The 18156-nt window shown below is 44.4% G+C and overlaps 2 protein-coding genes and 1 pseudogene across 8 annotated transcripts in view; 2 read left to right on the top strand and 1 right to left on the bottom strand.

The window, feature by feature from the left end:
• The first annotated feature begins 57 nt into the window (after positions 1-57).
• LOC144471923 (CXXC-type zinc finger protein 1) lies at positions 58-2471 on the top strand. 2 transcript variants are annotated; one of them, XM_078184512.1, is made up of 8 exons: positions 58-115; positions 215-349; positions 422-590; positions 673-794; positions 862-952; positions 1025-1251; positions 1314-1890; positions 1954-2471. In XM_078184512.1, exons 3-8 carry the CDS (start codon positions 561-563, stop codon positions 2467-2469), a joined length of 1563 nt encoding a protein of 520 aa, XP_078040638.1. In that variant the 5' UTR covers positions 58-115; positions 215-349; positions 422-560; the 3' UTR covers positions 2470-2471. The 2 variants fall into 2 exon arrangements, with proteins under 2 accessions (XP_078040638.1, XP_078040639.1); XM_078184513.1 differs by lacking the exon at positions 58-115 and having other exon boundaries at positions 199-349.
• The window catches only part of Pmca (plasma membrane calcium-transporting ATPase 3), a 71692-nt gene continuing 55581 nt past the window's right edge, over positions 2046-18156 (bottom strand). For 4 of the 6 annotated variants that reach the window (XM_078184504.1, XM_078184506.1, XM_078184505.1 and 1 more), the window contains one exon: positions 2046-13832. In XM_078184504.1, the coding sequence (XP_078040630.1) occupies positions 13608-13832 (225 nt within the window). In that variant the 3' untranslated portion in view covers positions 2046-13607. The remainder of the gene's footprint in view (positions 13833-18156) is intronic. The other 2 variants (XM_078184509.1, XR_013494358.1) reach the window with 2 other exon arrangements.
• Positions 16752-17995, top strand: LOC144473325 (uncharacterized; annotated as a pseudogene).

Below are 18156 nucleotides of genomic sequence, written 5' to 3' on the forward strand. Positions count from 1 at the left end.
CTAATTGGCGCTATACGGACGTTGAAAGAAGCTTCCCATTTTCTCCACAAGGAGCACCACAGTCTCCCACGTCTGCAAAATGCAGAATCGCCTGAAAATATTAATTTTAACAAAAGTAGGTTTTACGTATTGCATCTTAATACACGTACTGATACGGTAATTAAATCAACAAGCCCGAATAGTGAAACTTATATATATAAAATTGTTTTTCTAGAGTTTGTCCTTCTTGTATTGTCTTTTTCTATGGTTGAATACGTCAGTGCACGGGCACTGATTGATTTTGTAAATACATACAATGATTCTAATTTGTTCATGAACTGTACTTTTTGATTGAGGAAATAAAGAAATGGTAAGCGTATTATTCTTTATTGCGTAAAATAATGATGTTAATGTATTCTCAATAATAAAATTGTGCCTGTAGTATAATAGGAGTATTGGAGTCAGAACTTCGATATGGTTATGGATCGCATCGTCACGTTTAATTGGTGCTAAATTTACAAATCTGTTGAAGTAATAGGGTTTTTTAGAGGAAAAATTTGACAAACCAATAATCTAAAATCATGGCTGACAAAAGACAACAGAATCTGTCGGTGAGTAATACGTTTGTAAAATGTTAATCTGTGGTAAAACTGTCTCTGTTTTGAATACATCTCATGGAAAAAATTGTTGCAGAAAGAAGAGATAGCTAAGCAATTTATGTTACCAGAAAGAAAAAGCAAAATAGCTACTTTGTTGAAACAAGATGGTCAAGCATACTGTATCTGTAGAAGCTCGGATAGTTCTCGTTTCATGATGTACGTAATAGCTCTTTACTGGATCTTTCTCTGGTAAGATGTATTAATGAATCCGTTGGAATTTCAGTGGCTGTGACGCGTGCGAAGAATGGTATCATGGTGACTGTATAAATATTACAGAAAAGGATGCCAAGCATATAAAACAATTCTTTTGCATTGTAGGAAATCCTTTGATTTTATAGAAATGATTTTCATTAAAAAGAGTTTATTAAAATACAGTGCGCTTGCAGCGATGCAGAGAAGAGGACCCTACCCTTGTTACTCGTTACAAGCCAAGGAGAACAGAGCAAGAAGATCGTAAGTACAAGAAGCATAAAGAGAAAGAGAAAGATCGAGCACATAGGTACGAATATGATGCGCCTTGGGATCCAACTTTAGTCAAGAAATCATCAAAACGATGTGGACAATGCACTGGATGTTTAAGAACCGAGAACTGTGGAAGATGCGATGCTTGCAGGTAAAGATTCAACATTACAATTGACTGTGATCAATCGTATCTGATCCTTTTTCGTTTGCTAGACATTTGAAGAAATTCGGACCCTCAGTACGACTAAAGCTCAGATGCATACAGAGAACTTGTAGAGTATTGGGCGATCCGTTGAAACCCTCGAAGAGCCTCAACAAGAGTTCCAAGTTCATCAAGAAAAGGAAAAGAGATTCGAGCAATGAGAGGAACGAACATCTGGAAGTGCCCAGACATTGTTACGGGCCGGCTTGCACGAAACAATCACGAGCCGGTAGCAAGTATTGTTCTGACGAATGTGGATTGAAGTTGGCAACTAACAGAATCTATCAAGTGTTGCCTCAACGAATACAAGAATGGTCTTTGACGCCTTGCATTGCGGAGCAGAACAACAGAAGAGCGTTAGAGTCTGTCAGGAAACAGCAACATGATGTCAGAAAAATACTTCAGGAACTGGACAAAAGGCACACCGAGTTGGATAGAATCGTAGAACGAGCTAAACACGCAACTATAGATCCTCTGGCAGAAGTAGACGACAACGATGACGCGGAGATGAGCATGTACTGCATTACATGCGGTCATGAGATCCATTCAAGGACTGCTATCAAACACATGGAGAAATGTTTCAATAAGGTAATGCAATGGTGATACATTTCACATGTTTTGTTTAATTTACTAATCTTATTTAATTTATAGTACGAGTCTCAAGCGTCATTTGGCTCAATCTTCAAGACGCGCATCGAGGGACAGGTGATGTTCTGTGATTTTTACAACCCTGCGAACCGGACCTATTGTAAAAGACTGCGCGTGTTGTGCCCGGAACATTGCAAGGACCCGAAGATCAGCGAGACAGAGGTTTGTGGTTGTCCCCTGGTTACGAACGTGTTCGACACCACCGGAGAATTCTGTCGTGCTCCGAAGAAAAGCTGTGTGAAACATTATGTCTGGGAGAAACTGCGAAGAGCGGAAATCGACATGGAGAGAGTCAGGCAATGGCTGAAAATAGACGAATTGGTGGAACAAGAGAGACAAATCCGAGCAAACATGGCTTCTCGGGCTGGTGTGCTTGCCTTGATGTTGCACTCGACCTACAACCACGAATTGATGGAGCAGATGACGCAAGAACAGAACAGAGAACAGTTGGAAGCGATGGAAGAAGAACTGCAACGCAGATATGGTATTTTACAGAAAGAGCAGTCTGCGGTACAATGACCGTTGCTGTCTTCCGCTTTGGAACTTTCCAAATATATGTCCACGACGTGTTCAGTATAGCATTCTTCTGCTAATATGTTGTATATATTCCGATTAATGTTAGAGAATTGTTTTCGAAACAGACTTGAATTAACTGCTGTAACAATATCAGCAAAATTAGTATATATAGATTCTAAAGGATGTTTGTGTCTATAGTAGAGAACCGTGAACAACAATATTGTCCTCCGACCGACTGACTCTGTATAATTGTGTATTTCTCTTTATTTATAACGTTCAATTAAACTTTTGTAAATTCAAATTCATAATATAATTTGTCCATTACCTATTTTTAGTGTTCACAATATATCATTTCACATTATATGATTGCACATGTGAATCAAAATCAATGAACTCGTTATATGAAACATAATTCCAACGTTTCTAAAATTTACCACACTTTTAACTTCAATAAATATATTACTTGCTTAATTTTAACCGGTTAAGTTTCGACTCGTCGCTAGAAAGGATATTCTCTCAAAATACTTTTGAATTACAACAGTTTTTCCAATCGTAACACAGGATATTACATATTCTGGCACAGTACAGTTGTTCGATTCGTCCACGCCTATGTACGCGCGCGTATACTCATTTCCGTTTCCGTTCTCACCGATGGTTTAAAGTTCTAAATTTATACGCGCGCGTACTAAGCACGCGTTCATACGCGAACCAAATACATCTGTCATACCTTTCCTCTTGCTGTTTGTCTGTTTTTTCTTTTTTTGGTATGTATTTGATGCAAACTGTGAGAATTAAAACGCACGCTCTCGGTTCCTCTCGGCATCTCGGTACTGGCATTGCCCAATTGCCAATGGAATTAACCATGAATACCTCCCAAAACGTTCGAGGCAAACTTTCTCTATAAATAACTACCTTAATATATTAGTGTTTGCCAAGTGTTTGCGCACAATACGTTCTGCAAAAAAAACGATCTGCATAATTCTAGCGTTTTTTTCAGTTTTCTGTTTCGCTCGTAGTCTCTAGTTTTCTTTGGAAACGAAGGCTCGGACATAGAGCTTGGTTCGTCGATCTATTCTTCACCGATCCTCCGATCCGATATACATGTACATATATACATATATGCTTGACGACGTGACGCACACAGCAAATCAGAATGTTCCATCGTCTTCGCTTCCGATTTTCGTCCACTTTGCCTCCTCGGCTCCCCCTCCCCCCTACCCCCCTTACCCCCCAGCCCCGCGCGGCATGAGGTTGCTCGTGGTTCACACAAATGTACATACGCACAAACGCGAAACGTTCGAACATTCGACAGACGCACCACCGGACATTACGATTTGGCGAGAAAAAAAATAAATCCAATCGTATCAAGTCGAACCTACGTAGATCGACGGTAATTTCCAACCGAATGAGTCTTCGCGCGCGTTTCCTTAATTCTCGTTTTCCGTCTCAAATTTTGAATATCTTTTGCTTACGAAAAAATGGAGGGCGACGACCGATTCGATCGTGATTGCATCATGTGAATTCGAGTCGGGAGAACTCACGCGCAGACTCACGGGACAAGCCTTCGAGCGTTTCGCATTCTCGAAATCTGAGGCTCGTGCACGATCTAGTTAGATTATGTTATTTATTTATGTATTCGTTAGAAACGACGTGACACGACTAAGCTCGCGCAAAGAATTGCCACTTCCTCTTCTTTTTATATTATCATTATTGTTATTATTAATATTATTATTAGTAGTAGTAGTGTAATAGTAGTAGTAGTAGTAGTAGTAGTAGTAGTAGTAGTAGTAGTAGTGGTAGTAGTAGTGGTAGTAGTAGTAGTAGTAGTAGTGGTAGTAGTAGTAGTAGTAGTAGTAGTAGTAATAGTAGTAGTAGAGTAGTAGTAGTAGCAGTAGTATTAGTAGTAGTGTAGTAATCAATTTTTTTTTCTCGCAAAAGAATCGTCTTTTCCTCATCCTAATTTTTATTTGTAACGATCGTCGAGACTTGGTCCCAACCGCGAACGGTGAGTGTTTTCTCGTGTATATCTGGATCCGCTAATCGATAGATCGATCATCCCCAAAATCTATAAAGATCCCTCGTTTCGTGGTCTATCCTCCGATTTATCGATGGTTACCGACCCAATTTACCAACAGCCGAATGAACACGAAAACGACAGGAAAGGATCCACAAAGAACAACGAGCATTCCGGGCCGAGATGGGCAAACGTCTCTTGATCGGATAGCGGAAGTAAAATAAAAAAAAAACAGGCAGTCGTTTGTTTTGAATGCAGGAGAGAACCGATCTGTATGATCTATATCGAGCGTTGTATAACGAAGAACGAGCGTGCCTCAGGATCTTCTGGCCAATAGCGTGGCGCGAGTGGCACGATGGACAACAGAAAAATCATAAACGTCCTCTTCCTTTTCAATTAAAAAGTTGTAACAAAAGATCGTGAAGTACGAAGGAAACAACAGTGAAGAGAACATATATATATATATATTAATTTATATATATATTTTGTTTTTTTTTTATTTTGTGTGTGTGCGTGTGTGTGTGTGTTCGATTCATATAGAATATATCCTCGTGATCGATAGTTTCCTGCACACTCGATGTTTTTATTAGAACTTTTTAATACAGTTTGTCATTATAACTCTTCTCTCGCCTCGTGTTTCGTTCATAGAGCAGACAGGGTTCAGTTTGGCCGGAAATCCTGGGACACCCTGTACATACTGCACTCTGTTCGCCATAGATTGCGAACATCGACGTTTGCTCGGCGTTACATTTATCGAAAACTTTAACAAACCTTAATAAATTTTCTTCACTTTTATTCTCGATTTTAATAAAATACTTGATAAAGGAAACGAATGTCTGTTTAAATCCTCGTCATGCTAAAAACTTGAATTCGCACAAACGATGTTTACTACTATTATTATTAATATTATTAATATTAATATTAATATTATCGGTATTACTATTATTATCGTTATGCTATTTCGAGGAAAATGTAGCCCATCTCTGCCGACTCGATTAACAACAAAGACACGACAGTGTCGGCGATAGAGACCTCGGCGTATTTTTTTTCCTTAATTTTTTGCTTTTTTACAGAAAACTGTCCACCATTTTATAACATTCTGAATCGTACTTTTGTGACCTTGCACTTTTACTAAAATAAATGACGAGAATCTAACAACATGGGTAACGTGGGGGCTTTGGGGATAGAACGGAGGACGCTAGGTGTTTCCCGACAGAGTCTCTGTGTGTGCGTGCGTGTCACGCAGCGATCGTAAGAGGCCGTGTCCAATCGTATTGTCGCCATCGAATCGATCACGTCCACGATCGCGAGATATAACTTGCCAAAAAGAAGCATCGAAGCAGAGAGGAAGCACGATTCTAATTAATTTTTTTCAACGGTTTCTCTTCATCTTTCGGAGATTTGAAGAAATTTGTCTGTGATCACTGAGATTTAAAAGAGGGAGTGTCCCCAGCAGGGACTGTTTGGCGCTCGGTAACTTACAATCTTCGCATGACACGCGCGTGTGTTTTTACGTCTAACTTTCTCAGAAGGTACCTCTTTCGTATTTTCAGATTTTTGTGCTCTGCTAGACCCAAACCCTACTCGATCGGGAGTAGAGTGGTTTCGTTTTCTTGTGTGCAATCCATTCTGGCTGCGGTTACAGGCACGCCAACGAGAAATAAATAACGGTCCGCGTTTCTTGTTCACGCCCACGTTTTTCGACGTCGCGGGATTACTGGTAAATAACACAGAACGGGTGTGCGCGGTTAACGAGGGAATTTGGAATTGTTTCTGGGATCGCTTGCCGTAACCGCAGCTTCACAAACATAATTTCTGTCCTCGTCGGGTACGCTTCGAACGAATACGATCGATCTAGCACGAAGATGTTAGGTTCCAGCATCCATATCAGAGATCATCGTTGATCGCCGAATCAGTCCCTCGCGAATATTGTTCCTCCTCTCTCTCTCTCTCAACGTTACCTTCTCGTTTCTTTTCTCTGCTTCGTCTTTCTTATTGCTTATGGTACACGGACGCGAGGATCGATCCGATACGCGCATCGATATTCTCCTGCGAATCTCGACCTCGACAGCCTATAATGCTATGAGAATAAGAAAGCGAGGGGGAGACTTAGAGAAAGAGAGAGAGAGAGAGAGAGAGAGAGAGAGAGAGAGAGAGAGAGTGGCGGAGGGGGGAAGAATAGAGGAGAAAATGAGACAAAATAGGAGAATATCGAGGCACGCAAAGTACGATTATAGAAGAATGGCGGAACGCGAAACCAAGGGAAACTGCAGTGTACGCTAAATGCCAGTACGAGGAAAGTGTCAACATCCGGCGTCTCGGTACCGCAGGCAGTGGTACGTTTCGGTTTGTTACGATAGAGATCGGTGGTGCCAGATCGGGGGGAACCATTTCCGAACAGAAATTCGTTTTCTCGTTGCTCGAATCGTTACGCCCACCCGACGTAGCCACGCCCACGCTGAGCAGAGAACGAGACTTTTGTCAAATGGTCCTTGCGCGGATTCGCTCGAAACTGCTGGAACAAGTCCCATGATCTGGGATCACCGAGGAACGGTTGCGATGTGACAGCAGGAGGTACTAGTCGTCGCGTTGCTCCGCCCCCTCCCGCTCATCTCTTCGCCACTTTTGTTCAACTTTCTGGTACAACGATGGGTTTTACTTTACAAGGATATACAATGTGTCGTCGCAGCTATTCGAGTTCCATTAGTTCTTCTCTTCCCTTGTTCGATAAAAAACGAAACAGAAGAAAAAGCATCGGATAGCTCCGTCGATCGGTGGAATCCTTTTTGCACACGCGGCTGCTGCGACGCGACGGTCGAAACAAACATTGGCAGCAAAGTGGCAGCGAAGGTCCCGCGCGGACTCGGTTTACAACGTTAACGAACAGTTTGCGAGATTATCGCTATTGAAAAAAGTACTTTGGAGATCTTGTTCTATTTACGGACAATGCAATTTTCATCGGTGTATCTATCGCGTAAAAGGATTCCAACGATCGCAAATTGATTAAAGGCTGGAGGATATATAGGATATATATACATATGTATAAATATATATATATACATATATATGTATATATATATATGTATATACATATATATATGTATGTATAGTATATGTACAATTTGTTGGATGAAAACTGTTCTCGATCTCGTATTGGGGTCGAAACGCGAGACGTTGAACGGTTTTCACGGATCGTGGCGATATACATGTACCGGTATCGCTGAACGAGAACGGTTCGTTTGTTTCATTGTTATACAGACATTGATTTCTGGCCGTTGTCTCTTTTATCCACCTTGTTCCCGTTCCATCTTCGTTCCTAGTTCTTTTTCTTGGCTTCGTTCTTGCTCGCAGTAACGTCGAAGACAAACGAAGAGGATAAACGGAGAGCAGGATAACACAGACATCCCCTGGTAGATATCGGCCGGTTCGCAGGATTTCCCTACCAGAGACGATTTTTCGCGAGGTATATACAACAGGATAGTACTTTATGCTTCTCCGAGGCCGATCGTCCGCCACCAAGGCGTGGCCTCGATGGAGGCGTGTCCTGCCTCTCTACGTCTCTAACTACCGGTCGCAAGAGGCGTGGCCTTCCTCCGCACACTAACGTCAACGCCGACGTTGAACGGACGCGGCCACGCCCACCGCCGAATGCGTGGCCCTCTTTCGCCACCGCTCTCGCAAGCACGCTACTTGTCCGAAAACACATCCAGAAAGCATTCGCTCTCGCTTCCGTTTCATATTTCGTTTTTCAATTCCTTAGACTCCCCGCCGTATCGTCGTCATCACGACGTATTTATTTTCCGTTTCCCGCCGCGTTTCGGTTTGTTCTTCCTCTATTTGTTTTTGCGCGCGGATTAATCTACACAATTCTTAAATAGTAGCGTATCGCGTTTAAATACAGAGTACAGAGTAAGAACAACCGGAGCGTAAAAAGTTTTGGATGAATATTATCGCGAGTTAGGGACGGGACGTGTGTGAGACGTGTCGATTATATTACGATTTTCTCCTAGCTCGTGGTTTTTTTTGTCGCTTTCTGAAACTTTTCTGCTTCCCGTTTTGCTAGACCATTTTTCTTCTCCGTGTAGAGTTTTCTTTCTTTTTTTTTGTTCTCGCGACAACGATGACACAACTATGACAACGTGGCGCGATCATTCTCGACGGCGAACGATAAACGATAACGTAAACAGATATTACAACGATGGCAGAGCAAAAGAAAACGACGATAACGGTAACGGTGATAACGAGCATGCAAAGATTTCGATAACAATAAGATATCGTTTTTTAACGCGTGTCGTGTATATTTTGAGTGTGTATGTGTGGGCGTGTATGGACGTAAACCGTTCGGTTACTCGCGATCGAGCACCAATTTTCGCTTGAAATTTGCGACAATTTCGATTGACGATTCGGTGAGTCGATCGCGGTCGATCGAAATCTTACATCTTTTGTGTATTTCTATCTCGCAATGCGCGTTTCTTCCTTGGGTCTAGTTCTTCCATCGGCACCGCACCGAGACGCGATAGCATCTATCAAAGCCTGCGCGAAATTGGTAGCAGTCGTTTCGTTCGTCATGTTTATCGCGAATTAATTCTTCTTTTTGTGCAGATTTCGAAGTCCCGACTGAAAGGACAGAGATCGTCGTTGGGTATAACGAAATTGAGCGAGCAAAAGAGGAAGAGAGAGAGAAAGAGAGGGAGAGAGAGAGAGAGAGAGAGAGAGAGAGAGAGAGAGAGAGAGAGAGAGAGAGAGGCAGAAAAATGTTGCGATTGCTGGTTCAAAGTCACTACCCCCAACATTCGACTTGAAGCTATTAGAGGAGCAGTGGATTCAGTGACCTTGGACACTTGACGCTTTCACAGAGGTTACACGAGATTGTATCGAGTGTACGTCGTCGGAGGATTCGACGACGAGGAGATTCAAGTTGAAATGAGATTATCGCGACGTAACGCGTCGTCGAGCCTAGTATGCGCATTGTACGCATAGAAACGCGTGATGGTACACGCGTAATACCGCGAAGGTAACCGTAAGAACAGCGCGTCTTTGTAACTGGCAGTGTAAGGCATATAGAGTGCTTAAGACTAGAATATAGTGCAGTAAATAGGCCTCGTAAAGCCTGTTCAAACTAAGTCCTATACAATCTTTGACGGACCTACGAAAAAATCGTGTCCGTGTAACGCGACTGTATTACGCGAGCTACCGTGAGACGAGTCAGACAGTACCGATCATCCTTTCTCGTTTTTCTTTCGACCGAATTTTTGTTTTAACGGAAACTGCAACACGAACGAACACCATATATTTATAACACTTACACACGATCTCACGGATTCGATGGATGCTACCGATTTCGCGAAGGCTCGATCGGCACGCGTCGCGATCTTCCTTCGAACGTTGGGATCCTCAGCTGCCGTAACGGTCAGAGGATTCCGGCCAGAGTCAGAGCAGAAGTTGACAACTGTTTTATATTAAAAATAATCAGAACGGAGATATAATGTTCTCGAGAAACTCGAAAATAATTGTGCAGCACACGATATAAAACATTTGTCGAAATTCTGCTCGCGATTGTTCTTTCCGAGATGTACTATTGCGAGTATTGCGTGTGTAGGTGTTCGTGGGTTTGTCGTGTGATTACACTCATTCGAACATTCCGCGAATAATCGCGATCGGATCAACGCGATCGAACAGCATCGGAGCGAGGAGACAATATTCTCGATTTGGATTCGTTTTCACCGACTTCGTTCCCAATTATTGAAATCGATAGGTCCTGAGAATAATTACAGTATAGCCACGCTGAGACGGGAGATAAGTAAAAGTTTACTATGTTCGGTTCTCTTGATCGTACGCTGGGGTTTTTACAATAATTAACCGAGTCGGGGCAAGAGATTAATTGATAAAAAAAGAAAGTAATACGAGAAGAAAAAAAGAGTAGAAAACAGCGATACACAGTATTCACTGCGTATAATCGCGCCTCGTCAAACACGTGACGCTCGTGTCGTGATCCCCAGCACGCGCGAGGGGATTGGTCGGTGCAGTGGGCGGGTCCTGCTTCAGTCTTGCTGACGCTGCGGTTCGACGGAGCGAAAGAGGAGGGCGTGGCAACGGGTGGGCGGGAACACAAAAAGAATCGAGCAGAGATCAAGAAAAAGATTGAAATATGCAGAGTAATGATAGATGGAAATGCAAAGAGAAAAGGGAAACGATAAAGCCGTCGCGGGACCGCGACCACTGCTCTCTGCGGTCGCGCGAGACCAGTCTTGAGCGGTGCGATTATAGGGAGGGAATACTGTGCGTAGGATGTCTTGTCGAAAGAACGTTGCGTCTCTCATTGATTTGGGTAGATCGTAGCTATATATTTATTACTAAAAGTACATGCGAGTGTTTCGTACCGTGGCGTGATTACGTCTTTACTATCAGGATCTTCGTATCGATTTAAGCGTAATTAATGGCAATGTCGTGGCATCCGTTTTCCCTTCGTTCGAATCGATGCCCTTTTCCTACGAGGGCACGCGTGTATCCGGACAAACATATCTCTATCGTCTCGTCCGTGTTATCTCCGGACCTCGAAACAACAACAACAACAACAACACACCCGTACCGAAAATGTTCGCACGGCGACACCCAGGCGCGGGATAACATTGGCGCGAAACATTTCCGTGCGCGTTTCTCACGCGTTCTCCTAAATAAACTCTTCTTTTCGTAACTCCTTACTCGTTTTCCTTCCTTCGTTCGTTTATCGTTTCCTATTCGTATCATTTCATTTCATCTCGTTTCGTTTTGTTTCCCTATCCATTTTATATTCGTCCATCATCAACCTCGTTCAACACGCGAAGTAAGACTAAAAAACAATGCGCACTCGTATCGTTAGTTTTTTTTGTTACTTCATTAAACTTTGTTTTCGGTAAGGCACCCCCAGGGTTGAGTATATTCACGGAAGTATTTAGCGATACAAACTAGTGACTAGATCATCCTTAAGTCACGCGAGAAAGAGCAAGGATGAGAAAGAGAGAGAGAGAGAAAGAGAGAGAGAGAGAGAGAGAGAGAGAGAGAGAGAGAGAGAGAGAGAGGGAGAGAGAGAGAGAGAGGTGGAGGAGTTGTGATTTAATGTACGAGAGAGATATAGAAATAGGGCGTACTGGAGGAACAGGGGGAGAGAAGATACAAAGAGAAAGAAAGAGAGAGGACAGAAGCGGAGGATTAGAGTTGTGCGAGGTAACGAGAACGACAGAAGAATTCAGGGGGTGATTCTTTTCGTTTCAAAGAGGCTAACGATGGTAGAGATGAGAAGCTATAACACAGTGCAGTCCAACATAATCTCCGAGGATTCAAAGAACTTCCCGCACTTTGTGCCTACAAACACAGTACTGCGTGTGCGTGTACTACAGGGTGCAACACTTTGAATATTTCTCTGGATACAAATGGTCTCGCGATCGTTCGGTTACAAAAGGTCGAGTCAGGCTAGCGTCCGGTGGCATCTATCGTTTTATCGCGGACAGACTACACCGATTTGACGTTGGAACAAGTCATTCGAGTACACCGTTTCGCGCTAAACGCTTGGATCCGATCGAACGAGTCAACACTGTCCTCGCGTGTGTGTCTCTCGACGGCGGTTTCGCGACGGAGAACAAACGGAAATACAAACGACAAATAAACAAATAAATAAACGAATGAAACAACACAGGAAATCTCGTCACGTACCGGTTTGCTCTCGAAGGGACTCTAGCACCATTGTATCTCGCTCTACCGCGTTACACCTTGCACGCAAACAGACCGCGGTCACGTGTCCACCGGAAAACAGCACTGGTCTACGATCCTCGATCCTCGCAAGCTCGTACGAGCCACGAGGACACCTACGCTCATTTATTTCAGCTAGAAAAGATCTTCCCTCCACTCTATACCCCTCCGATAAATTCTATGCGGTCTAACATTACGTTACACTTAAAACGAAAAGAAAAGAAGAAAGAAAAAAAGAGGAACGGAAAAGAAGAGTCGTAGAAAGGAATAATTCTCGCGTTGGCGTAGATTACTATTACTCATTGAAGGAAGAAGGAAAGCTACGAATAATCATATTCTAGAAAAGAAATTAGACGAATAGAAATATGGTGGTCTGGGCTTAGGGAAGGGAAACAAAGAGACGAATAGAGATAGCGAGATAGAAAGACGGAGATAGAGAGAAAGAGAGAGAGAGAGAGAGAGAGAGAGAGAGAGAGAGAGAGAGAAAAAGGAAAGAAGAAACGTAACAACTGAACAGAGGGAAGGCAGTGGTGCGTTATTTTGGTATCTTCTGCTGCGCCTCCACTCGACGGTTTCGGGCTCTCGCGGTCGCGAGAGGGTGGAGCCAACCACGGCCACGTCCCCTCGCGGGAGGGGGGTAGGGCCAGTCAGCGGCAGACACGGACACTTGGGGAGCCCGAGGCAGGGCGGGGCGGAGCGGAGGTTCTGCGAAACCCGTTCACAGCTCCCGAGTGGACGCGCAGCATCAATTAATTGGTGTTTTCCGCACGGATCGACCGAGGTCCGCGAGACGATGTTCTCGCGGGCAAGAAGGTCATCGTCATCGTCGGATTCCAATATCCCGTTTCGTCGTCCGTCGAGCTCGAACACGACCGTCGACGACCGATCGCTCTCTCGTCACGGTTACAATTACTTCATTATTTATTATCGTCCCTCTCAGCGGTCGCGTTCGATGGCCGCGGTCGTGGTCGTGTTTGTATGACGAGGACCTAAAACTCGCGTCACGATCGTTTGCTTGACTAGTTTAGGAATGATCCTGTTCGTTCTCAAGGATCGAAGAGGCTAAGGTATCTCAACGATCGACGCGCGCAGCAGCGGTTCCCATTTCGTCGAACACGCCGGCCACGAGAGAACAAGAATCAAGGAGGGAGAGATTATTGATTAACATCGGTCGGAGGTGATCGAATAAAGTTAACACTCAACGAATGACCGTCGTGTTTTCATGGCATCCTTCTGCCGCGACTGCTATTTGGTTGCTGTTATGCTTGCTTGCTGCTTGCTGCTGCTGCTGCTGCCGCCGCCACTTGCCGCTGCTTGCTGCTGCTTGCTGCTGCTGCTGCTGCTGCTGGACGATCCTCGTGTGTTCAGTTTTCTTTTATACTTTTTGCCCGTCCGTCCCATTCTAAACGGCAGTCTCGGTGTGACTGTGACTCGAGAGCCTTTCGACGTCGATCTCGGGTATGGTCAGCTCGTCCGGGTTGTTGTCGGCGTATTCGATGCTGCTCGTCTGCGAGAGCCGGTTGTTCAACGACGACTGCTTCCTCAGTACTTCCGCAAAGGTAGTGCTGCTGTGCTCGCTCGTGTAGCGCGCGTCTAGGCCCTGCCGAAATGCGTTCACTACGCGGATCTGCAAACGGAAACCTTACTGTCAGCGATACATAGCCACAATTCTTTGGACTAGCATTCGTTGTCTGCTAGCACACGTTTTGGGAGGATGTACATCAGGCATCGACAGATCCATCGATCGGAACGAGGTTGATCCTCCATTCCCCCACACTGTTCATCCGATTTCAACTCTCTTTTTAGCCTTCTCTCGAGTTTTCTATTCTCGTTTAGGGGAATTCGAGGATCATCCTGCGAACGTTTAAGAGGACAATCATGTAAATATATATATAAATATAAATATATACATATATATTTTGATATATGTAATTACATATATATCTACATATAAAACAGCTGTGGAACGTGTTCATATATATGTAATTACGTGTACGTATGAAGAGACAGAAAGCAGCGGCCACACGAATTACTAGAAGAACTAGCGGGGCTTCGACACCCTGCATAGCGAGGCGATAGTTAAACACTGAACTCGGGGAGCAACGTCGATCGTTGGATCGTATCTCGATCGGAATATTTCTATACGTAATTCGTCCGTTCGCGGTTTAAATCTCGAGCGACGTCAATGGGGTCGAAATCGACCCCGCGTAATGTTGGTCGCGCGAAAATTAAACGCGACGTGTTCGATTTTGTTAATCGGCGTTCTTCAGGGTGATTCTGTGTCGCAATCAACATCTACGGTACCATACCTTTTTCTTCGGTTCATTACACATTGTTTAGCGGTTTTAGTTCGATTGTTCCCGATCGATCGACGTCACCGCCTCGAATTATCGATGCGATGTCACGCAACACCACATGCACCGGTTGACTACCGGAAACCGGTCTCCAGTTTCCGGAATCGTCTGTCTCGATGCGGCAAGCGGATATGCGAGGTCTTGCCGAGAAGCTTCTCTAAAGATTTCCAAACGTACGACCGCGCGAGACAGCGGTTTCAAGAAACGAGATATTTTTATTACCAAGGAGAAGCTTCTCAGATTTCCTGAAACTGCTTGAAGCGTAACTTGTCGGTCCGATAGACAAACATGTTCCAAACAAGCCAACGAGCGAACATCTTTCGGCAACGCGTTGCCGATTTTACATTTGATCACACGGGAAAGGCACAGGTACATCCAACGTTTCTAATTAAAATTTACAGCGACGCGCTCGCGGTCAATGTTTCCGATCGCGACCCGTGTCTTTCCAGTGCTACGTATATACAGGGTGTCTTGTGAGAAGGTGGTACCGTCCCTTATATCCAGAGATTGGCGCCACCTGGTACACGGAAACCAAAAGATGGGTGTGGGGGTCGGAAAATAAAAAATTGAAAAATAAAAACAGGAATATTCCACGCATATACACTTATGCATCGGTAAGGTGAGCTGTAATAGAGCGTGACAGACTGCAAACTGCGAACTGGCATGCAATTGGCGATTCACGTACTCGACGAACATTGCTATCATCGGTCAGCGAAGATGTACTGCCGCTGACGAAGAAAAAATAATATATATATATATACATAGGCTGTCCTCGACAAATATGTACAAGCGGGCACCGAATGATTATTCGTGAAAAAACGTCGAAAGCATGCGGGAAACCCTTCCTCGAAAGAATTTCTGCGTTTGTCTGAGATTTTTTTCAGGAGGAATCTCTTGGTGCCAACTCTCGCGTATCGTTGGGACACCCACATATATATATGCAGTAATATGTATACAGAGACCCCCGGCGGCAAGAAAAAAAAAGAAGACAATAAACACCTTCTGTAAAGAAGAGCAACGAACTCTTTTCCTCGAGGTTTCTCGGCAACGTTAGCTTATTATACCGTATGCAAACGATTCTCGTAACAAACGAAACATGTCTCTCTCTTGTTTTTCTTCCTTCCTTTCTTGCATTTTGGTCGCGAACGTGCCAGGAGAATGTATCGCGTCCCTTTCCTTTCTATCGTTTCGACAATTGCGGAATCCGCGTGGCGGATTCGTTCTCGATTATTGCTTTTGACAGATTCGATCGGTCGACAGAAAACATTTAGGGAATACTTACACGATGAGTTGGCGGAGAGGTCCCCTAACCAGGCTGACGGTCAGACTCTTTAACATGGCCGAATACATCCGGTTTAAATGCGTCGTCGCGCGCTGGTTTCGTCACCGATTAACATGCACGCTACGCCTAGCAATGCGCCCTCCTGATCTCAAGAGAAACTTGTTCTCCCAGCCGGGCTGGGACACGCATTCGCGCAAATTTTCTTTCCATTCCACTCCATTCCTTTTCATTTCTTTTTGTAAATACAGTTTATTATATGAAAAATAAATCGTTTCTTTTCCTCTTTTCGTTGGGCTACACGCGTGTGTATATATCTTTACTCTTTGAGCAACTCGTCACAGATCGACGACACAGGTAGTGGCCGGAGATTTCCCGCGCAACGAACGATAGACGCGCCTTCCCGCCGCTTTCACGACAAACAACCGATTCTAACCTCAATCGTCGCGTCGACGCTTTTGAGAAAGAACACGTAACGTAACGTGATCTCGATTTACTACCGGCTTGTTCATTGCTGCGTCGCAGAAACGTGTTCTTTTTCGAACAAACGGTCGTTTCGACTAACGACCATCGAAGATACCGGATGTCGGTTCGATTATCGAAAGCCGATTATTGCCGAGAGGTAGGCGAGTCGCGTTCGGATCGCGCGGTGTGAACCGGCCGAAAGCAGACTTAGAGAAAAAGAAATAGAGCTGGAGAGAGAGGAAGAAAAATAGAAGAAAGGGGTGAGAGAACAGAGAGCGAGAGAGGGTTGGAGACGGAGGGTGAAGAAAGTCCTTCGTGTACTTCGACAAGTACATGACGACCGGAGAAGCTCTCACCCAGTACATAGTATTATGGAACACGCTTCGAATCGACGAGGTAACGACCTGCGCGAATATCGTTCGATCGATTTGTTCGAAAAATCTGTAGCGGGAGCTGGGAGGTTAGGGACGAAAAGTCATGGAGTCCTGTAGACACACGAATTTGTGCGACAGTAAGTGTACAATTGTCACGACGATACGCGCGACAAACGAACAATTAAAAAAGACGAGCGCGCATGGGTACTGAGAAAGTACTACGATGCTTGACTCCATTTCCATCGTGAAAGAGGGATCCTGATAGTCACACACAGGGCCAGCGAGACGAATAGCAAACAGTTTCGAGTTTTATCTGTCGATTCGACCAGCGTACGTTCTCGGCGACACACGTGATCATCGAGCGAGCCGCCGAGTGAATCGATTGTTTCCTAGAGTTGTCCCTAGATCGTGTCCGTGATCAAAGATGCCGGACGGTCTACAATTTTGAAAATCTGTGGAATGTTCTATGTCTCTAGAGAACCTATGGTTATTCTATCAGACACGTGTCTATATCTGTACATTCTAGAACTCTAGAACATCGCTACAAATTCCGTGTCTCTAAGATCTAGACGCTACGAGGCTACACGCGATTCCTGTTTCACGATCTCTGTCTCTCTCTCTTTCACTCTCTCTCTTTCTCTCTCTCCCTCTCTATGGTATCGTCTGAACGCGAACGAGAATGATAGATCGACTAGCATAACTTCGGACATCGAAACGGGCGTCGCGAGGCACAACAGTACGAAAAACAGAAACGAAGAACAATCGAGACGTAGAAGCGACAAAGATAAGCGAGCGCGCGGTTGCATAGGTGTTGTTCTCGGTTATGTATTGGTGTGCGTGTCCGTGTCGTGTCCCGGTGCGTGTAGCAGAATAGAGTTGACACGACTGACTTTCGTGTTTTCTAGAGAGAAGAGACACAGAGGACGCGGAGTACGCGTTCGAATGCACGAATACCGGAAGACGGGGATACGATTCTATATAGCAACGAGTAAAAGAACAACCGGAAGTCTCTAGAGTCTGTTTTGGCGAAAAACTTACAGTTTACTTTGCTAGCTGTTCAAGTCAATGCAGCAACCCATCGAGCTCGGCTCTTGTCAGATTAATCCCACCACTACGCACAACACTTTTGTTAACACTCAACACTAACAAACTAATCAAACACGATCACTTTTCTCGCGGTGAAATCGGCAGCGTGAAACTGGTGCGCGTCGGTCCGCTGCGCAAGACGTTTCCCCCACTCCCCTACAAACGCAGGCGCACGAGCGAAGAGCGCGGGAAATGTGGCGCGGTAAAACTTCAAATACGAACGATAATCTAACACTGTTTACTGCAACGCGATTACTAAATAGTAAATGAACAATTAACAAATTCAATCTCACAAGTTTTTTAACCTCCTACTGCACTCGAAATCTGTACACTTCACCGAGCCCAACGGGTTAAACTAGGCTCGACAGTAGGTATGGGATGGAGTCGAAATAG

The sequence above is a fragment of the Augochlora pura genome, chromosome 7 (assembly GCF_028453695.1).
Source record: "Augochlora pura isolate Apur16 chromosome 7, APUR_v2.2.1, whole genome shotgun sequence".
Taxonomy (NCBI): domain Eukaryota; kingdom Metazoa; phylum Arthropoda; class Insecta; order Hymenoptera; family Halictidae; genus Augochlora; species Augochlora pura.